General features: G+C 39.5%; 1 protein-coding gene across 3 annotated transcripts in view; it reads right to left on the bottom strand.

The window, feature by feature from the left end:
* Positions 1 to 21,089, bottom strand: part of DERA (deoxyribose-phosphate aldolase) — a 201,903-nt gene extending 180,814 nt beyond the window's left edge. The window contains exon 1 of one of the 3 annotated variants that reach the window (XM_021922079.2): positions 18,514 to 21,089. In XM_021922079.2, coding sequence (XP_021777771.1) covers positions 18,514 to 18,544 — 31 coding nt within the window. In that variant the 5' untranslated portion in view covers positions 18,545 to 21,089. The remainder of the gene's footprint in view (positions 1 to 18,513) is intronic. The other 2 variants (XM_009180293.4, XM_003906067.5) reach the window with 2 other exon arrangements.
* Between the last annotated feature and the right edge of the window lie 2,722 nt (positions 21,090 to 23,811).

Here is a 23,811-nt window from a genome sequence, read left to right as displayed (position 1 = left end):
AATCTATTATTGGTCATTTATACTTTACCATGAATTTAAGGTAATACATGACCTCTCCCAGAAACATTTAAAGTTTCACCTCTAGGATAAGATACAAACTATGAAAAGCATATCTTAAGAGGGGTGTTAAGAACTTCATTTCCTGAAGTTTGTGAGTTCATATTATTCCTGATGCCTAACTTTTTAAGCAAATTTTTTAATGACCTACTGAGAATTATAACAGTAATTTTGCTATTAAAACTTATATATTTAAATTCTGAAACCAGTGTCTATTTTGCAACGACAAAAAAGTGTTACTGTTCTTAAGTAATAGTGTATGAACACTTGTGTCTGATTATTTATCTAAAATAGTCATAGGATGGTACCAATGAGACTTATCAAATAAACACTACTCTGTTGTTTGGCTATTGATTAATTTTTAAAGATGCTGATCAAAAAAGAATCTGAAAAATAAAAGAACTTCAGATGGATAAATTCCCTCTGGAAGCAAAAAAAAACAATTGATAACTACCTTTAATCACATTTCCATATTAAAGAAAATCAGTAAAAAGGTATTGAATACATGTCTAGTTTCAACTTCCATTATATCCTAGCATATATTGAGGTTCCAACTGCCTACACTCTTGGAACTTTTTTCCCTCACAACTTTATGTTATATTCCAGTCACCAAATACCCTTGTTCACAATCAGTTATTCTTTAGCTTTAAGGTCAGAATTTTCCAACATTCCTAATATATTTTGTGTAAAGGGAAGGATCTGTAATTCTTATTGTGGCTCACTATATTCTAGGCACCATGCCAACTGCTGTACATATAATACCTCATTTAATCTTCACAGTTACACTGAACTAGCTTTTACTCACAATATTTTTTACTTATAAAACTCAAAAATTATAGGTAGAAGAACCAGGATTTGAATGTCAGTCTCACCCGAAAATCCAATTTCTTTTCAAAAAAGCTACAGGTAATTAGATAGTAACATCCCAACATATCTATTTATTTGTGAAAATTTTAATCAGGATGGACTCAAACTCTATAACCAAATTCTCTAACCGGGGTACAGGGTCATCCTTCAAAACCGAAGTGAGCTAAGCTTTCAAAGAAAAATTTAAAAAAGAAAGCTTTGTTGTGCAGCTACTGTATATATATTATCTTTGCACTACCCTTTGACTTGCAGATAAAAATCAAATACTCTCCAGATCCCTACTTAACAGTCTCATGCTCTCCGGTAATGCCTTTGTCTGTGCTTAAATATATATTTAAACATGCACATACAGACACACACACAGAAGGAGCTTGGAATGTAGGTGTACCCCTTAAACAGCAGGCATCTAACATGTGCTAAAATACTGTGACTATAAGCAGACAGGGCTTGAGTTGATATTGTCTCCCAAAACAAACAAACAAGCCTCCGCTACATTATGGAGCACAGTGATTGCCAACACTGTCTGGGAATATCTGTTCAAAACCGAATTAGAGGGGAAATCACCACCTGCTGGGTGCTGATTCAAAACATTGCTTCCCACGGCACCTGCTCTCTTTCTGCAATTTCTCGTCTGGAAGAGGTTCTTTTGTGGCACAGGTTTTGACAAGGTGGCTGGTTTTCCCAGTGCTTTCAAATGCTCTGTGACAAGTCATCAAAAACTTTAAAGCACCCCATTCCACTTTTAAAAGGGAAGTCCTTAGATGTGGCCACTCAGAAGTTAGTGTGGGTTAGCTCTGCGATCACTGTGGCCTGGATGCTGGTCGCCGGGAGACGCTCTCCCTGGTGGGGCTCCACAGGAACACCCGCTTCTCGCCTCTGCTCCCTTGCCCGGCTGAACCCGAAGCCCTGGTGGAAGTCACCGGCTGAGCCAGTGCTCTAAAGGAGCTGACTCCTGTCCAGTTTTCACAGAGAACCCTGCTCCTGTCTGCAGGGCAGGATTTCACAGCTACAGATCTAGAAGGCTGAGAAAAGTAAGGTGAAGTGTACAAAAACCATGATGGACAGAAGTCGAAATGGCAAGATTTCGGGGACACCAAAAAGGCTCCCCATAACCAAATATTCCCTTTGGTTAAACAATTTAAACTGCACATATAGAAGGTCATTCCCTGGTGTCAAACAAACTTACCTTTCCCAGGAAAAAGCTATTAGCACCAACAGTCTTTCACACTTTAGTGAGAGCCAAATTTTCTATTCTTCTCCCAGACAGCTTTTAATTTAATAGGAGAAACTAATCTCCAAGTAGACACCTTGGGGTGGGAAAAGCAAGCAGCAAGAGTCCAACACACCCACAGGCAAAATCTCCCCGACTTCATAAGGGCTGTCCTTGCCATCAGCTGGCTCAATGACTGAAGAGTAAACAGTCCCAACAGGGTGATCTCTGCCCTCGGCCTTCTCCTGTGCTCACAGTTTGCTCATGTCAGGTCCACCATATAGTCCAAAATGCAAATACAGAAAGAGTTGAAATTTAAAGTAATCCTTTTTGTTTCTTGTTCAAAAATCTCTATAAGTGGAATAAAGGGGAAGAAATTTAAAATTTGTGGCCGGGCGCACTGGCTCACGCCTGTAATCCCACCACTTTGGGAGGCCGAGGCAGGTGGATCACGAGGTCCGGAGATCAAGACCATCCTGGTTAACACAGTGAAACCCCGTCTCTACTAAAAATACAAAAAATTAGCCAGGCGTGGTGGCGGGCGCCTGTAGTCCCAGCTACTCGGGAGGCTGAGGCAGGACAATGGGGTGAACCCGGGAGGCGGAGCTTGCAATGAGCCGAGATTGCGCCACTGCACTCCAGCCTGGGCCACTGAGCCAGACTCCATCTCAAAAAAAACAAAAAAAGAAATTTAAAATTTGTTAATTAAACACTTAGTGATTACCTGTAGACTTCATATCTACCTTCATTCTGGTCTTCCAATAAAGGCAGGTAATTACAGATGATGGTCAAAGGGTACAAAGTTTCAGTCACACAAGAAGAGTAAGTCTTTGAGATCTACTGCACAGCATGGTGGCTACAGTTAATAATAATATATATTTCAAAACTGCTAAGAGAGTAAATTTCAGACATTCTCAACACAAAAACTAAGTATGTGAGGTGATTATGTTAATTAGCTTGATTTAATCATTTCACATTGTATAAACATGTATCAACATATTACATTGTATCCCATAAATATACACAATTATTATTTTTCAATTAAAAAAGTTTTAACTATTTTTGAGCCAAGAACAGGTTCATTAAAATTAAAAGTTAGCAAGAGAAATATAAATTAACTTCTAATTCATTTGTCTGCTTTTTCTTCCATTATATGGTTTTTAGCCACTATTCTATGCCACATCAATCTACATCTCATCCGTGTAATCTCATTATACCTTGAATTCCTAACTTTTAAAAAAAGCCTTTTAAAATAGATAATCAGCAGCTAGTTGTATAAGGAATGTGAAGGTTATGTGAATAATTAAACATATACAAGTATATAAAGTAGTTTTCAGATTGAGAGTGCAATCTCTGGAATCACACAGACCGCAGCTAATTCCTGGCTCACCATTCTCTTGCTAGCTGTATGACAATGGGCAAGTTGCCTCACCTCTCAAAATATCAGCTCCCACATTTGTAAAATCAGGATAAAAATCAGAATAAAATTGTTGGGAGGAGTAGAAGATAATGCATGTACCTAGAAATGCCTAGCATGTTCTAAGTAATCAGTAAATATTAATCTTTATTATATGTATTACCATCTTCATGAAGAGCATCTCCCTTTCAAAATATTTTAAGTAAACCAACTTTAACAAATTCAATTATATTATTATGTAACTACTTGATCATTATCATGTGTTAGCATGATAGATAGCAGATAGTTTATGTACTTGACTAATCAGAAGGACCCCAGCAGACTTTTCCAACCAAGGTTTCTCATTTGAACCACAAAACAAAAAATCTCGAGAACAACTATTTTCTCAGTTTTCCCAATGAAGAACTGGTATCCTTCCAGATGCACTGGAGAGTTAATTCATTACATATAATGGGTGCCCCAAGGCATGAGGGCTGAATTCTTTTACGGAATTCCAGTTGTTGAAAGCTGCTAGAACCTCCACTCAGAACCATCTTGCTGTTGGTTTACCCACAATTCTGGTAACCTAGATTCTCTTGTTTCTTGCCTACTGCACATTCGAAATAGCATATCTGAAGTGGAAATTGCTATGATAGAGAAATGAGAGTCTGATCACAGGGGAGGAATCAAAAAATGTATTTCAAAATACACTCAGTGAGCCAAGAGCAGTGGCACACAACTGTTGTCCCAGCTACTGAGGAGGCTGAACCAGAAGGATTCCTTGAAGCCAGGAGTTTGACACCAGCCTTGGCAACATAGCAAGACTTCATCTTGAAAAGAAAAAAAAAAAAAACAGTGCATCAAAAAAGAAGAGCAGCACTGGCCACTTGATTAGCGGAAAGTGGCTCTAAAAGCCTCAGGAGTTGGCCAGGTACAGTGGCTCACGCCTGTAATCCCAGCACTTTAGGAGGCCGAGGAGGGCAAATCACCTGAGGTCAGGAGTTCCAGACCAGCCCGGCCAACACAGTGAAACCCCGACTCTACTAAGTAAAGTACAAAAATTAGCCGGGCCTGTGATGGCGGGCGCCTGTAACCCCAGCTACTTGGGAGGCTGAGGCAGGAGAATCGCTTGAACCTGGGAGGCAGAGGTTGCAGTGAGCCAAGATTGTGCCATTGTACTCCAGCCTGGGTGACAGAGTGAGACTCCGTCTCAAAAAAAAAAAAAAAAAAGTCTCAGGAGTCGATGGGGGCCTCACTGCATGAAAACACAGCGGCTTTGATGCTTGTAAGGTCCTCTAAGTCAGCAAAAATGATTAAATTCTCCCCAGTGCACTCCACCTCCCACAGGGACTAAACCTTCAAAGTTCTACTTCTTCAGGAGATGATACTAGGCAATTCTGATTTCCTTGAAAATTTGTGAATTTTAATTTCCTTGATAATGTACAGATAAATTATTAAGGTAATCTATGTATATACCTTTACAATTACGCAAAAACATTTTTTAAACACACTTAATTTTAGAACAGTTTCACTCCAGATGGTTCAAGTTTTAAACATCTTTTTTTTTCACACTTAAAAGAGTAAAGTCTCCACATTTAAAAGAGTGAAGCCTCCACATTGATTCGTTCTCCGAAGTTTACAGATAGGTAGGCCTTTTTTATGTTCTAGTTACTGTCTTTGGTGTTAAGGGGCACGTGTTCAAAATAGAAGAAAATTTACAGAGGAAAAAAATCAAAATAATTGAGCGTTAAAACTCAAGAGGAATAAGAGAAGGGTTCATGAAAGTGAAGAAATTTAAGCTTCACCTTCAAGGGTAGGGATAATTTCCAGTAGCAGAGTGGGTAACATGAAGAGCCATTCGAAACAGGACCAACATTCCCAAACAACAAAGACCAAGTCAGCCTGACAAGAGCAAAGGGGTTAGGGCTCGGGGGGTGGGAGGGTAACAGGAATGGGGCCAAATGACCGAGGATCTTCAAAGAGAGAGAGAATGAAGTGTCTGGGCTTGGTACACCAGGCAGTAAAAGGCCATTGTAACTTCCCAGAAAACGGGAGCAATGCTTCCTTATTCATTCAACAAACACTGATGAAAACAAGTCTTCACATTATGAAAAGTACTGTTCAAGGTGACATGAGGGATACAGAGGCCTGATAAGCACAGATCCTACCATCAAGCAGTCTATTAAGGTAGCATTAGAACATAAAAACACAAGACTGAAATTGGTAGGTACCATAAAAGAAGGCCAAGTATCTTAGGAGATCAGTGTTGAAAGTCTAGCAGAGACCACCAAGTAAGCCTTCACGGAGGAGGTGAAATGGTGAAAGCCAAGTATTTTAGGACGATAATACAGGATCGATTGGAATTACTACAATAGTGGCTACCATTTATTGATCACTCATCAAGTTAAAGGTGATTTAATTCTATATCTCATTTAATAGTCTCACTAACTCTACCAGGGAGCCATTAGGTCTATTTTATAGATAAGGAAACAGTTGAAGCTCAGATATTAAATTATTTATTCAAGGTCACACCACACTTCTCAGGGCTAAGACAGAAACCCAGATCTCTATAATTCAAAAACCCAAGTTATTTCTAGAATATTGTATTTGTAATCTCTACAGTGAAAAATATATTTACTGAGTTCGATTATTTAACTTTTATATATATACATTTTAATTTTAGAAACAGGGTATTGCTCTGTCACCCAGGCTAGAGTACAGCAGTATGATCATAACTCACTGTAACCTTGTCCCGCCTCAGTGTCCCAGGTAGCTGGGACCATAGCGGCATACCACCACACCCAGCTAATTTTAAAACTTTTTGTTGGAGTCTGCTATATTGCCCAGGCTAATCTCAAACTCCTGGGCTCAAGCGCTCTTCCCACTGCAGCATCCCAAAGAGTCAGGATGACAGGCATAAGCCACCTCACCCAACCACACATATAATTTTAATAGAATTTTATAGACATTTCTATTTTCAGTCTTTAGAATTCTTACCTGGCTAACATCATTCACATATTTCTGGATAGAATTATTTGGCTGTTACTCACTAACTCAATTATTTTCTTCAACTAAAGACAGAGAATACAGTAATTTGTTTAAGTAAGATTACATACTTTTCACGAAATGAAAGAACATTCTGAAGGAACCAAATAATCAGAAGAGCAAATTGGAGATGAATATAATGTGTTCTATTTGAAAAAACAACAAGAAAAAGTTTAACCAAACATAGATTTTCCAGGGGCAGATGAGAAATCACAGAGGTAAAGAAACCAGCTATGAAGCCACCATTGTGATTCACATGTGTGATAGAATGAGCCAAGCCTAGGGAACAGAAGAGATGAATTCACGAGATATTTTTATGGGGGAAAAAAAAAAACAGTAAGACTATAACCAATATTCTGCCATGCAGAGAGGACTGAATACAAAAATAAAAGGCTCTGTTCACATAAAGATTTTTAAGTCAAGGTATACATTCATGAGACATCTAGAGAAAAAGAAAATATAATGTGTCTAATCATCAGAGAAAGGACAGAAAATGTAAACTGATCACTGGAATTCAGAGCCTTGAAAGCCAGAGAAGATTATGCCAGCCAGAGAAGGAAGGAAAAGTCTGAACTCCCAGCACAGGGAACGTTCTAGACCTACAATTCCACCAAATGGTCATTTTAAGGAATGATGAGAAGACTCAAAGAAGTTCAGAACTAGAAGGATTTTCAGAGATCTGTGTCTGTTTAAAAAAAAAAAATACTATTTTTTAGAGCAGTTTCAGATTCACAGTAAAACTGAACAGAAGGTATAGAGATTTCCCACATACGCTTTGCCCCCACACATGCATAGCCTCCCCCATTATCAACATCCCCCATCAGAGTGGTACAAACCTTACAACTGATGAACCTACGTTCTCCTGTGTCTGTTTTACAGACTTGGGAAGTACAAGCCAATGTACTGAAGCCCCTCCCCACCCCGCAAGCTTCCACAGCTAGATGCCATCGTATCTAGAACTAAAGTGCCTGGCTCCCAATCCTGTATCCTTCCAGATAAACCACAATGCATTCAATGAAGCATAAATGAGCAGGTTCACATTCCCTGACATTCATTCCACAGGATACCTAATTTCAACTTGGCCTGTAAAAATAACTACTGTCAAGCACCAAAACAACTGAACTTTCTTTAGGATGCTTTTCTTTGAGACAGTCTTCAGTATTATCAGCACCAATGCCTATTTTCTAGACTCTACATGCTAATCACTGTGTCCCAAAATTTCTCTATATTAATTAGTAGTTTAATGGAACACTCAGTCAAATACAGCATTCATCTGCAGACTGAAATTATGATTTTTTTCTTGCTGGAGACAGATCTATGGAAATGTTGTCACTAATAAAATTCCATATTAGATCTTTGCCTAGCTCAAGAGATTTCCCACAGCATTTTTAAATGATGATCTAAAGGTTAATAATACAATGTTGACCAGCTAATCATTTCAAACAGGGCAAGTGCATATCCTGATGATGGCCACAGTTTGCTTTCCTTGACAAGAATAAGGCAGTGTACTTCCCCAGGGATATTTTAAAGTTTGATGAAGGTAAGCTTCTCAAGGGCAGGGCTCCCAAGTTCTATCGCTCTTGTGGCTTTCACAAAGACATGGACAGTGATGAGTTCACAGTACTCAACATACACGTGCTGAATGAATGACTTTGAGATTATAATAATGATTGCCTCCTAAGAAGTCAAAAGTTAAAAAAGGAAAACTCTGCTTATAAAGACAAAAAACTAAAATACATTTCTTGTTTATTCTTTGGAAAATTATTTATTTATTTATTTATTTTTAAATTTTATTTTTTTTTTTTTTTGAGATGGAGTTTTGCTCGTCGCCCAGGCTGGAGTACAATGGCGTGATCTCGGCTCAGCTCACTGCAACCTCTGCCTCCCGGGTTCAAGCGACTCTCCTGCCTCAGTCTCCCGAGTAGCTGGGATTACAAGGGACTCGCCACCAGGCCTGGCTGAATTTTTCTGTATTTTTAGTAGAAACGAAGTTTCATCATGTTGACCAGGCTGGTCTCGAACGTGTGAACTCAGATGATCTGCCCACCTCGGCCTCCCACAGTGCTGGGATTACAGGCGTGAGCCACCGTGCCCGGCCTCTTTGTAAAATTATTAGAAGCACTTAAGTCTCTTGCTATTTACTGTAGAAAAAATAATCTCCCTCAAAATACCACAATATACAGATCTTGAGCTCCTTCACCAAATACAATAGGAATTGTTACAACCTACTTTCTTCCCTGAGTCCAAAATACAAACTTAATCCATAATCTCAAGGAAGCATGAATATGTTTTTTTCTACCAGAAAATTAACTGAATTACTCTTTCTGGTTAATCTCACATCTTCAGTTAATGGGATTGGGGTCTAGCTCCTAAAGTCTCTGAGACCACAAAGAAGATACCCTTATGTCAATTTCCAAAATCATCAAGAAGACTAATTATATCCTTCCACCAGCCACTGGCATCATTTGAATAAAATATGTCCCTTTTCAGACACAGTGCACTTTTCAGATATATGCACTAAAACTTCACTACGTCACCCCAATGTTTCCAATAGGCCTTCACATTCACTTTAACACATTTCTTCACTTACCTCAATCAAAGAAAAAGGCTAATTTCTCTCCATATTTGCTTAAACTTTGCTTATCAATGTAAAATATATGATATATAAAGATAATAAGATAAAGGTAAAAATGACAGAAGATTTATAAAAAAAAAAATAGATCATAATTAGAGATTCTCTGAATCTGAACCTGGGTCTACTCCACAACTTACTGCATGGTTCTGACCCTGCAATATTCATTCATAAGAGCTATCTGGGAATCCTGTAAAAATGCAGACTCCTGGGCTTTCTCCCCATAACACAAATAATTTGTTATTTTGTTTTTTGGTTTTTTTTTTTTTTTTTTTTTGAGACGGAGTCTCACTCTGTTGCCAGGCTGGAGTGTAGTGGCACGAACTTGGCTCACCGCAACCTTGCCTCCTGAGTTCAAGTGATTCTCCTGCCTCAGCCTCGTGAGTAGGTGGGACTACAGGCACGTGCCACTGCGCCCAGCTAATTTTTGTACTTTTAGTAGAGACGGGGTTTCACCATGTTGGCCAGGATAGACTCAATCTCTCGACCTCGTGATCCGCCCGCCTCGGCCTCCCAAAGTGCAGGGATTACAGGCGTGATCCGCCAAGCCCAGCCCCCATAATACAAATAATTAAAGCTACTGTGGGGCTCAGGAATCTGTATTTTTAAGAAGCATCTTAGGTGATTCTGAGGCAGGGTCACAGCCCAGCCAAGCTCATGGTAAGCTAGTGGAAAAGAAGGTAATGCAACGTACTAGACTAAACCAGCATAGAGAGAGCCTGAATTTCCATTCCAGTACTGCCTCTAACCAGCCATGTGACCACAGGCTTAACTTCCCTAGATCTCAGTTTTCTTACCCACAACAGAAGGGAGATGGACTGACAGCAAACATGCCTTTCCGTTAGGAAATTCCATGACATGAAAAACAACAACAAAAAGAGGTAGCCTTATAAGTGTGGACACTATTATTTTCCTAGAAAAGAGTATCTGAAATATTCATAAGAGGTAATGTTTATTCAAGGATCTCTACATCAGATAAGGAGTCTCTAATTATACCTTCAGCAGGCTGGATACCTAGTTTAGTGTCAAATTTTACACATTTGAATGAAATCTCTTTTCTCTCTCCCTCCCTCCTTCCCTCTCTCTTTCTCTCTTTCTCTCTCTCTCTCTCTCTCACACACACACACACACACACACACACACTTCTTTCTGAGGTTGTGGGGCAGTCCATTAGGTGGGCAGTTGAAAACTTTATCTGAATCTGGATTATGAGATAAGTTAATTTGGATATTTTTCCAGTCTTTAAAGACTTTAGCATCATTAACCACCTTCCAAAAGAACAAAGACACCAGTTAAGTGGCACCTTTTTAGGAAATAACTACCAGCAGCTACTCTTATCTTAGACTTTGCTTTGGGGGAGGAAGGCCTGATTATACAAAGAGAGCCAGAAGTTGCAGCCAGAGTGTCTCAACATTTAAAAAATCTGTATAGTTTGCTGGAGCCAAGATTAAACATTTATCCTTCCCGTGCAACCACTCTGGTTTCCAGGGAACTCACTGTTACGGCTGACGCAGGCTGAGGAGAAGTACATTCGTAGACACACACACAACACACACCAAAGTTAACTGAAAAATTTCAAAGTGCCTTTTTATGCCTTTAACTCAAAAGATGAACACATTTCAAGGTGACCCAATCCTCAAATGACAGACAGTGTTTTTAAAGGGCCAGAGCTCTCCACTTAAACAATTTCTGGTGACATGTTTAAATCGCATCCTCAAGGGCTCTGTCTGCTGTCTCATTTACTAGTCTTTCTTTCCTGGCTGAGGCATCCCATTTTAAATAAGTGCTTGAAGTTTTTCTTCCTTCCTAATAATTAAAATCCACCGGGCTTAGATGGTTTAAAAAAAAAATGTTTTTTAACTTAGCAGGCACCACGGAGGACTTTTAATTATTTAATTATACAACAAACCCAAATTATTACTTTATAGTTTTTCTATTTATCAAACAGTATCAGAATAATAAAAGACAGCCTCATCATTTACGCTTACAAGCAAAAAGTAAAAGACTTCTAAGGTAAAATCAAAGTAGTTAGCATTCACAAAAGGATGCCCCACTTAAAATCTAAAATGTACATAATTATTGACTCAGTGTATGTATTTCATACATAGATCATGAAGGATTTTTTTTTTCTTTCTTCATGAAAACATTACTCTTAGCCATTACAGTGTAATAAGATTACACTAGATACCTGAAAACTGAGTTCCTATAGTTAATGAAACACGCCAGGGCTGCTTTTACTAGTCCCTTTGTAGAAAGTACTCCATCAGAAATATCCTCTCCAAAAAAAACCTCCCCAGACCCTCTGTGAATTCGTCTTTATCCTTCCAATCCCACCACGTTCCTGTTGTCAGTTTTAACATACTGTGTGTGGTGATTTACATAAACATCTCCCTTAGTTGACTATGAGCTCTGGGAAAGCAGAGACCAGGTCAGGCTCACCTTGGCATCCCCGCCATGACCATGAGCAGCAAGTAACAAATGCCAGAACAGCAGGCACTCCACATAACGTTTTAAAAATATTCTTAAATATTTACATTTTAAAAAATAAAAAAACAAATTATTCTGGCCCCCTTCCCCTTCCCAAACAATTGTCCTAAACCGCTGGAGTGGGGCACTGAAGAGATGAACAAGGTAGTCATTTCAGCCAGGTTGAAATGGGGGCACCACTATGGCCCAGAGTGGGCCAAACAGCATGGGGTAGCCCAGAGTCCAATCAGAACAAGAGGGGATCTGCACAAACGGGGAGCAAGACATGGGGAGTGGAAGTGCAACCAGGGTAAGGAGGGTATCCACCTGGAGAGGCGGCTGGGCACAGAGCTCCACAGCCCTACACTAAGGTAACAGGGAGATTTGTGTAGGCAGCAGCCTGCTGTGGGGGACGAAGCACCAGTGGGATGAGGAAGGCAGCCTCACAGGAGGGAGGCCCAGCTCAGGGGTCAGAGCTTGAGAACAGTAAGAAGAACGTCTGCTGGGGCCAGGGGAAGCATGTGGAGTGTTTTAAACATGGAAAGGGAGAAAACTGGAATAAATCCAGTGGTGTTGGACCAGAACTGGAGGTATTCGTGTGAACTCACGGTTTTCACTATGTAGATACAGAGAAATGATAGGTAGATGAATCTAGAAGTGTGTGTGTGTATACAGTACGTACATTTTTCAGCTCTGCCAGCTGAGGGCCTTGAGAACAGTCACCCATCACAATGAGAATACCTAAGGCTCAGATCTTGGCTTCTCAGTATTGTTATCCACTGAAAAAAATGCTCCTTGGAGAGCTGGCTGACTCTGGTGCTGAGAAAGGGAAATTGTAAGATAAGCCAGAAACATCTTGTTGAAACCCTTACTCCCACCCCGGTCTGTGGAAAAACTGTCCTCCACAAAACCAGTTCAGTCCCTGGTGCCAAAAAGGTTCGGGACCGCTGGTGTAAAGCAAAGGGTAAAGAACTTGTAATCAGAAGTTCTGCATTTGAGTCGTGACCTCAATTCTTACTAACTCTTACTAGCAAGTTACTTGTGCTTTCTGAGCCTTCGTTTTCTCATCCATGAAATGAGAATGATAATGCCTAGCACAATGGATTCCTGGGAGAATTCAGAAGAGATTATGTTAGTAAAAGTACTCTGTGAAACCTAAAGTAATATATGTATGCTAAGTATTAAATATTAAAGAGAAAAAAATTAGATTCAGACATAAAACCCACATTAACTTAAAATTACGCAAATCAACTTTATTGTTTAAAGAAACCTCAAGTTAACTCCAGTTGGGAAATTCCCTGCAGAAATCTAAAAATTTTTAAATTCTCTTACCACCTGAGCTAAGAGCTAGAGTCAAATTTTCATATGCCACCTAGTGAAGAATACACTGCCTTATGTTTTAGTTTTGTTGTTGGGTGTTTTTTTTTATTTTAGTAGGAATTGACTTTTGTAACTTACAAGGCAAAATTTAAAGCCCTCTGTATCAATAAAAAGAAATATGGAGACTTTGTAAGGTGTATTAGGTCACTTCTCACTTGTGACCCATAGATTCCTTAAACTGTTTATCTTGTTTACGACTACAGAGATTCCAGTTCTATTTTTCAGGAAACTACTAAGAGAAACTCCAGATGTAGAAATCCAGGACAAAAAAAGTCAATCCAAATTAATAAAATTATCAAATACTTCACTATTTCTACTTAATTTTTTTTAACCTAAAGAACAAGAGCCTGGCACAGTGACTAGAGCCTATAGACCCAGCCACTTGGGAGGCCGCGGAGAACTGCTTGAGCCCAGGAGTTCAAGACCAGCCTAGGCAACACAGCGAGATCTCATCTCTTATTTTAAAAATGTTTAAAAAGAATACATCAAGAAACAGGACTGTGCCAGGTGCAATGGCTCACCCCTGTAATCCCACTACTTTGGGAGGCCGAGGCAGGTGGATCACCTGAGGTCAAGAGTTCAAGACCAGCCTGGCCAACATGGCGAAACCTCGTCTCTAGTGAAAATACAAAACCTAGCTGGGCATAGTGGCAGGCGCCTGTAATCCCAGCTACTCAGGAGGCTGAGACTGGAGAATCGCTTGAACCTGGGAGGCAGAGGTTGTAGTGAGCTGAGATCGCGCCACTGCACTCCAGCCTGGGTGACAGAGTGAGACTCTGTCTCAAAAAAAAAAAAAGAAAGAAAGAAAGAAAGAAACAGGATTGTTTTTTAAACCTAGGAAGCTGAGGCCAGCCCAAAGACTGAAGTATGAAAGGTGACGTTTTACAAAACTGCAAGAGACCAAAACAAACACACAAAGAAAAGCCCCACTCAGTTCACCCTGAGGTCACTTCCTGGTCACCATCACATGATGTTCTGAGGCTCATCAGCATATCCACATGAAGCAGTTCCAGAGGAAGTCTGGTTTTGACATGCCATCCCTGAAAACTTCACTAACATCTAACGCTACTCTCATCATCTACCAAAGTTTGGACTTTTCCATTCTCCCTCAGGAAAAACTGTGTCTTCTCTGAAACAAACTGCAATGCTTAAGATGTGGGTTATGGAAATAAAACAGCAACCTTTTATGTTTTAAATAGACAAATCAAACCTAAGAGTAACATTAACATTATTCACCAGTTATCTATTTGACTTTTCTGACATGAGGGTGTAGTGCTCCCAGTTAGCACCAATCGACACAGTGTGGTGGTTTAAGCATGTAGCGTTACTAGCACTAGGTCACCTGGGCTTGAATTCTGGCTCTGCCACATTAGCTATACCTAACTGGTTTTTGGCAAGTTACTTAAAACTCTCTGTACCTCAGTTTGCTCATGTGTAAATGAGGATCATGCTATCTCCCTCACAGGGCCATTGTGAACTAAATGAGAATTTCAAGCATTCAGCATAGTGCCTTATAAGTAGCTAGAGCTCTATGTTAACATTATCATTATATCCAGCACCTAAGCAGTGTCTGCACACAGTAGGTGTTAAATAAGGTGAAGAATTATTGTGCAAACAGATAGCCTTGCCTATTGTTGAGGTTTAAGATTCCATTCTAGGCCATGCACGGTGGCTCATGCCTACAATCCTAGCACTTTGGGAGGTAGAGGCTGGAGTGTCACTTGAGGCTAGGAGTTTGAGACCAGTCTGGTCCACATAGTGACACCTAGTCTCTATTAAAACAATAAATAAATAAATAAATAAATATCCATTCCAAAAATTAAACGTTAACTTTGCAGTGGAAAATCATCATCACCCAAATCAGAAACACTCTGTACCCAAGTTATACCTTAGCAGGAATGCCAAAAATGAGCTCCCTAAATCCCTAATTCGTAGGTTCTTTTAAAAGGAAATTAAAAATTATAATACAAAAGGACCAGGACATTCTGTTTTCACAACCCATTTAAAGCACAGTCTAGGTACATCTATCTAATTTTTAGACAAAAATAAAGGAAAAATAATTGCACATCACACTTGCGTTTATTTTAATAGTAGTTCTAGCTTGATGTCCAGCTCCTGAACCAGACCTATTAATAGCTCTGTGAAGGCAGTGACCATCCCTGATTATCTTGTACCGCCAGCCTAGGGGTAATACTACCCAGTACAGATTGGTACTCAATAACTACCTAAATAAATGTGCTTCTTAAAATAAAAAATCCCACCAGTCTGGCCAACATGGCAAAACCCCGTCTCTACTGAAAATACAAAAATATTAGCCCAGCGTGGTGGCTAGCACCTGTAATCTCAGCTACTTGGGACGCTGAGGCAGGGGAATCGCTTGAACCTGGGATTGCAGTGAGCCGAGATCACACCACTGCACTCCAGCCTGGGCGACAGACTGAGACTCCGTCTCAAAAAAAAAAAAAATCCCATCATGATTATTTTTCAGGTATCTTTGAAATGTTCTTTTTTGTACAGAAGAGTTTTCAGACACACAGAGACAGAGCAGGGAGATGCTTAGAAGTCATCTAATAACACGCCCATTCTCCAGACGCCTCCAAAGATAACATTTGCAAGGAAGTTACAGTCTACATCCTTTATAGGCTTCTTGAGCTATCTTTGAAGACAGATGTAACAAAACTGAATCTTAATAATACTCACAAAGAGGAAGAAGGTGCCGAGCTTCACAGCACCGGTCCATGCAACCATGTACAGAGACCCATGTACGGGTACCAGGAAGATTCCCCAGTTTCCCCAAGTAAGAAGCAGCTCTCAATTTATTCCTTCATTCAACAGACATTTTTTTTTTTTCTCTTTTTTCAGACACAGTCTGTCTCCAGTCTGTTGCCCAATGGAGTGCAGTGGTACAACTCCGGCTCACTGCAACCTCCACTCTCTGGGTTCCAGCGATTCTCGTACCTCAGCTTCCCAAGTAGCTGGGACTACAGGCATGTGCCACCACGCCCAGTTAATTTTTGTATTTTTAGTCAAGACGGGGTTTCGCCATGTAGGCCTGGCTGGTCTCCAACATCTGATCTCAAGTGATCCGGCTGCCTTGGCCTCCCAAAGTGCCAGAACTACAGGCATGAGCCACCATGCCCAGCCTCAAGACATTTCTGAGGGCCTTCTGTGTACCAAACACTATTCTAGGTACTTGGAACACATCAGTGAACAAAAGAAAGATCACTACCCATGTGACACCTACATTTTAGGCAATAGTTAAGTGGCATCTAATAAAATAGAAGAATATCTGTACATTTTAATAGACTACATAGGGCATAATAGTCTAGGTACAAAACTTGATAGTACCTTGGAGATCATTAAGCCAATGGTTCTCAAACTTGGGTATGCTTCAGTATTACCCACAGGACTTGTTAAAACTCAGAATGTTGGGCCCCGTCCTCCAATATTAAAGCTACAGGGTACATTCCCTGTTTGGAAAACATCTTTCATACATCCAAATGCCAATGTTTTCCTTAAAGACTTTTTAATCATGAGGGTCAGGTTTAGTCTCAAAGGAACTCCATACTTTTTAAGTCTATGAACTAGAAGTATATACAGCAAATCATAAATAACAGTGATTGGACTAGTAATAATTCTACAATATTTTTGTGCTAACTGCATTTTCTAGAATTTTCACAATAACCACGAATTCCTTTTGTATTAAGAAAAGGGAACAGAAATGTTAATTTATTTTAGAAATTAATTACAATGTTTATTAAAAAGACTTTCAATTAGAAAACTATTTTAAAAATCATCAGTTAATATACTGCATAAATTAATACTAAAAGATTTTTTTCCCTAGTACATAATTCAGATAACTTATTTTAGCATTTCAGTTTAAACCTGTTTGGATTAAGGATTAATACCTGTGAAGGAAAAAAAAAACTGATTTTAACAAAGAAGATAATAAAAACAAAGCTATGATCATTTCGATAGCTGCATAAAAATCACATTTACTATTATTCCACCTGGTAATTATTCATGTCTATACTTTTACTTTTCAACAAATGAATGGAAGTGACTGATTCTAATTACTGCAAATAAATAAATTTTAAAATGATTCAATTATGTTTTTTGAAAAATTTAAAACGTCTACGTTTTGGGAAATTTAGGGCACATCCTTGATGTATGCATAATCACACGGTCATATTCCTGGGAATACCAAGGTAAGACACCACCCAAACCTGTCCCATATCCACCACCTTCAAGGATATTCCAATCTAAGAAATATGCCGTTATTACTAAAGACCACGTTCCAGAGATGGGACTAGAGTTTAAAACATAATCAGCTAGAGGACATTGACTAAAACAAAATCAACTAGGTCAGGAAATCAACTGTCTTTAAAATGATAGATTTACTCTTACCATTCGACAAAAATTCCACAACACCTCTTGAAGTGCAGACTGTGTTAAGTACAAGTCACTTTTAAGGAGGGTGGAAAGGAACTACCTGTGTGTGTTACATACAATTTATAGCCAATTTTCTCAAAATTAGCCCCTAAAACCATAACTTCATATACTAATACTATCTATACTGAAGACTTACTAGGTGCCCACAATCTACCAAATATGTATCCTCCTATTTAATCTCCTAACGGCCTTATATGGTAACTACCGGTATAATAACCATTTTACAGATGAAGAAACACGCGCAAAGTGATTAATTTGTCCGAAGTCACACAGGTAAGAAGTTAAAGATCCTGGATACACAGATATCCAAGCTATAATACTTAAACTGAGACGCTTAAACCTTATCTTGATCATGGTTTTGCTCTTTGAATTATACATTTTTCACATTTTAAGAAATCTGAACTAAGCTTTCTTGTCAGTAATATTTGAATATAAAAAAAGATGAAAATTGGGAAATAATACAGATATTTTTACGAAACTTTCTAACTCTAAAATCCCACGCAATCTGCAGTGTTACACTTTGAGCACAGAAGGCTGACAACTTTTCCACAAGCACCGCCACTTCAAGGATACGGTTAAAATTATCTACGGAAATACTGCATTAAATTACACCGGTATTCTATTAAAAGGAGGAGAAGGTAGGTTTTTATCTGGTTTTACCTGCTTGGGGGTTGTTTTGGGTTTTGTTTTTTGGGTTGTTGGGTTTTCCAACCAGCAAGGTAGAGTGAACGAAATGATAGGAAGATGATAATTTAATCCTCCCCTACTCCCGCATACAAGAGTAAAGCCTGGGTGCAAAGGCCGGCGGCGCGAACGTGTCCAAGAGTTACGCCTGCCGGGTTGGGCCTTTACTTGGGGTGGGTGCGGACCCGACGCCACAGCTTCCGGCCCCGGCGAAAACTCCTCGGGGACGCACGGCCAGGGCACTGGGCGGCGGCAGGCCCCGCGCTAGTCCCGGCGGCGCGGGACGCCAGGGAGAGGGGATGGGGAGCCCCGCGGGCCCCTTACCGAGTTCGGTGCCCCGATTGTGCGCGGACATGGCGCGGGCCGCTCCGGAGCTGCCGGCTGGTAGGCGCCCGGCCCTTTCTCCTTCCCGCCAGCTCGAGCGCTCGCCCCGCCCCTGCCCGCTCCCGGGGCGGAGTCGCGGGCCGGGGCCACGAGGTCAGGACCCTAGGCGTATAGCTCCGCGAGGAAATCTCGCTGCTCTGCGCCCCCGTCTTCTCCACGAGGTAAGGAACTGGAGCGCTAGCTAGCTCCCGGAAATAATGCTACCAACACCCTTTTAAAAATACCGAAGTTGCCAACTGCACGTAATAAAAATATTCCTAGAAACTTTTAACTGTAAGATTACATAACAAGAAGGGAGAGGATCCAAGTGCAGAGCTCTGCAATTTCAGATCTGAAATGTCAGCAGAGATCCCATAACCCTGTTAGGGAAACCAAGGAGCAAGGGCCCCAGGGCACACTGACTTTTCTAATCTACACGTCATAAGAAGAACCAGTTATGTGACCTGAAGAAGGCAAGGGCTTAGGAATCAGAAGACCTGGTTTCTTAGCCTAGCTCCGGCAATAATTAAATGTGTGACCCTGGGCAAATTAACTGCTTTTCTGAGCTTCATTTGTCTCATCTGTAAAAGGAGACCTTAGCAATTTCTTGGTTCTTTAAATTCTATGATTCTATAAAGGTAAAATGCTTCAGCCTGACTTCTCTGTGACCGAGAGGTTAAAATCGTCGAGATACTCCACAACCTCAATATAGTTAACTTTCCTGGACTCACATTTAGGGGCACCTCTGCTATGAAAACAGAGTACAGTTAGTTATGACTTGTCTACCATGAGCCACTTATTGTGCTAGGTGCTTTCATACATCATACATAGATGTATGATAGCATCTGAGTCTCTGAACAATCCTGCCAATAATGTATTTTATCTCCATTGCTATACCTTTAGACATCAAAGTTCTGAATAGAAAGGCATCCTGGTATAGTGGAAAAACAGTGGGCTCAAAATGAGTTGAACCCATTAATATACAAGCTCTTCCACTTAATAAATGTAACTCAGTGGTTCTAGAAATAATAGTCTATCTACTTACCTGGCAAAGTAGACCTGATCAAAATATGTTCACCTTGCAAAGCTGCTGAATGTATGCAAGGCACCTAGTACATAACATGGCATACAGTAGATGCTTAAAAAATGGAAGCTGTTAATGTTATTGTCAAGTTCACACAGTAATTACTGAGCTGTTTTAAATAGGAATGGTAATATTTGTATACTCCTCTACACTGAGCGTTCAGCCTTATCCACACACAGCTACTGTTGAATGTTTCGGATGAAACATTCATTCATACATATGAATAGATCCTATTCATACATACTATAGCACTTTTCTTTTTTATATTAACCTTGAAAAAGAGAAAAGCAGACCCTGGAGCTGGCCTGAAACTCACAACTGGACATGGTTTTCCCTGGTTAAACATACACAATTTCACAGAACAGCATCAGCCAAGGCCATTGTGACCATAATGAATCAACAAAAACATAATCATAATCATTTCTGATAATAGAAAACCACGAATATTGTTCAAATAGACCCTATCCTAGCTATTATGACTTCTTTACCAATCAGTTCTAGCTTCACTCCATTCCTACATTTTAGGTAAGAATTAAGATGCCCTATTATAGAATTATCACTAGTTCCTACCATCATCCAGTCCAGGTCAATGTGCCACCTTTCTTGAACTTTCCCCAAATCACCTATGACAGGCCCAAATCTTATGTCGTTTCTAACATCCTCTTACTGAGACACCTCACATTAGGTCCCCATGGCAAGCATTCTCCCTTGTTACAGTAAGTCAATAAACCCAACTTTGTCAACTTGTAGGTGTGTTACTGGTGGGGTCTCTGGCTGGAGATCATTCACATCTCTAGAAGATACAAAGGCAATACATGAAATTCTACTTTTAGAAGTAGACACAACTCCAAACCAGATTCCATACCATTCATTACATAAATGTTTGTTTGTTTTTAAGTTGTGATATCCTAACTTAGTTGAAAAATCAGAATTAGGGCAGCCTCTTAAAGCAAACGTTTTGGCAATATATCAGTCAAGAATTTCTCAAAGACTTTTTCTAAAATGGACCTGTTGAATGTATTAATCTCAAATTAATCTCTGCAGTTTAAAAGTATGTTAATTTGGCAACATTAGGAGAGACAGCAGGGATAGTATGCAAAAAATGAGTTTCTTTCACGGAGAAATGTTTCTACATTTCACTTTGTGAAGATTCCTTTTAAATTTATTGCCTTATGAAACTTCTAAAGTATCCCTAAGGCAAGTCCCCTCAAAGAAAGAGCTATAGACCACTACATGGGAATCACCCAAGAGCTTTTTCTAAAGCAGTCCTGGGCTTCCTCACAGCCCTACTCAATCAGAATCTGTAGGACCCAGGAATCTGCAATTTTAATGTTTCTTCAAATGATGTTTATGCAAACTAAATGTAAAGAACCACAAACGAGAAGCAGAGGAAAATAAACTATGCATGTCAATCTGGAGCCATAGCCCAAACTGAGTAAAATTGCTTTTAAAGTATTACATGTTGGCCGGGCGCGGTGGCTCAAGCCTGTAATCCCAGCACTTTGGGAGGCCGAGACGGGTGGATCACCAGGTCAGGAGTTTGAGACCAGCCTGGCTAACACGGTGAAACCCCGTCTCTACTAAAAAATACAAAAAACTAGCCGGGCGAGGTGGCGGGCGCCTGTAGTCCCAGCTACGTGGGAGGCTGAGGCAGGAGAATGGCGGGAACCCGGGAGGCGGAGCTTGCAGTGAGCTGAGATCCGGCCACTGCACTCCAGCCTGGGCGACAGAGCGAGACTCCGTCTCAAAAAAATAAAAATAAAAAAAAAATAAAGTATTACATGTTGTATTTTTTAAGCCATGTAAATTTTGCATGCTATTCCTATTCATTGATGTTTTTCAACGTAAATTTTAAATTGCCAAATAAATTACCTAATTATCCTCCTACCCTCACTCCTCCTTTAATTAAATTAAAGCTCTAGGAATATGTAATATTTATCTTGAAGCTTCTAAAAACCTACCAGTCCTGGGAGATAGGAGTAAAACAAATTTTAAGTTCCAAAGGGCATAGATCATTTGTGCCTGGTTCATCATATGTAGGATCTAGTACAGTAGTTGGCAAATATTAGACTATAAATATTTGTTAGATGAATGAGTGTATATTGCTGTCTTTGCTACTTTTCTTATACTGCCTATTATTTTATCAAGTCAAATTTCATTTGATATAGTCTCTACTCCTACGATTTCTAAGAGCAATTATTCACAAGTTCATTAGGTAAATAACCACTTAGACTACAAACTGTCAGCCAGCATTTCTAGGTCAGATGGAGAAAAGTGTAGGAGCAGGGAGGACTATGAAAAAGTATGAATATTAGAGTCAAAATATTTTAGAACTGGAGGGAGACTAATAGAACATCCAATTCCTAGTTAATAGTAAAATAGAAAAAGAAAGAATTACACTGAGTCGTTTATGAAGCTAAATTTATTCAATTTAAAGAACACTCCTTCATTCTGAGACTACATTGTTCACTACCAATTTGAATTTTAAAATGTCGTTTTATAAAGATTGTGGTGATAGATAATGATTTTTTCTTTTATAATAGCCTCAATTGGCTAGAAGCTGACCATTCCATCTCCTCTTCCGTTTTAAAGTCTATTGGCCACAGAATCCTAAAGCTTGGGAATCACTGATAGAATATATAATACTAATATTAAGTGCTTCATATGAATTAAGCCCTTTCCATAAATTTATTTGGTATTTCATATTTATGAGATTTTTCCTGAAAAAAAAATCTGTGTGTGAGAACACTTTTCTCCCTGTACAGATAAACTGAGGCTAAGAGAGATTCACCTGTAAGTGCTAGAGGATTGCTTAAAACCTGGCAACAGATAATCATATAACAATATATAACCTTAGACTACACACTACTATTCCCTACTATCTCTTGGAAGCTAACCTGCTTAGACAAACCATTAAACCTCTCTGAAATTCAGGTTTTCCATATATGCAATGGAGACAATTACTGATCTCACTGGATTACCGGGAGAAATTAGAAAGTGACACATGTTAACAATAAAACCTAACATAAGGCACTTATGTCATTTCCATACTCGTCTTAAACTAAAATCAGTTACCTTCCATTTGACCATGTTCTATTCTCTCATTAAAGTGATTCAATCTATAAAGTATTATTATTGTTCATTAGCTGTCATTTAGATACATACCTTTTTTCGAAAGGTAAATTTGTTAGATGTCTCCAAGAACTCTACTGATCTAGTCACCTCAATCTAAGTAACACTATGGCACACTTGCAATTAAGCATTTCTCTATTAAATAGATAACCAAAGAAAAGCTAAGCCCCCTCTTATCTGAGAATGTTCTTGCTTTAACAGTGTTTTTATGGGTAACCCCCCAGTGTAACAGACAGACATGCACAGTAACATATAGTAACCTAATAGGAACCACTTTTTAAGTTGTTAATCCCCTAGGTGTAAAGCATAAGCAAGGTAGCTAGTTGAGAAATATTTTCCATTGGTCTGCTTTTTCAATGCCTCATTTTGTTGTTGCTACCTTCTGAAAAATTGCATCCATTTTTCCCCAACGTTGGTCTCAAAGAAAAGGCAGCTAAATACTTCCATGGAATTTGAGCAACTACTAAAAAATGTAATCTGTAATTTATTATAAATTATGGTGCATCTTTACTATGCTATTTTGTAGACATTAAAAAGAATGTGTTGAACTTTACTGACATGAAAAAATATTCTGGAGAATTGAATGACCACACTCAATCCTGGTTTCCTAGAAGAAACCTCTGGATGACACTAAAATAGAGAAGTAATTGATTCATAAAAAGGTAAATTACTAATATTAGGAGGGAACTTGGAAGAGCATGACCTACTGGAAATTAGGACCTAGAGAGGAGACTCCAGAGGATGAATGGGATGAGAAGGCAAGTGAAAGGTGGATTCTTCCTGAGTAACTTGAGTCTCACACTGGCTGAAGCTGTACACGGGTTCACTGGAGAGGCAAGAGCTTTGAATAGGTTCCTGCCACGTCTCACTCTTCAGTGGAGGATGGCCTGCTGCATATGAGATAACTGGAAAAGTCTTCCTGGTCTGACATGGATTACTGGGAGAGATTAAAAAGATTTGGTGAGGGACTTGTTTCAACAACTATTGAGCACTCACAACATACCAGTCACCTTTCCAGGGAAAGGGAGACTATCAATGAAGCA

This window comes from Papio anubis, chromosome 9 (assembly GCF_008728515.1).
Source record: "Papio anubis isolate 15944 chromosome 9, Panubis1.0, whole genome shotgun sequence".
NCBI classification, from domain to species: domain Eukaryota; kingdom Metazoa; phylum Chordata; class Mammalia; order Primates; family Cercopithecidae; genus Papio; species Papio anubis.
This window is presented reverse-complemented; position numbering and strand designations above follow the sequence as displayed.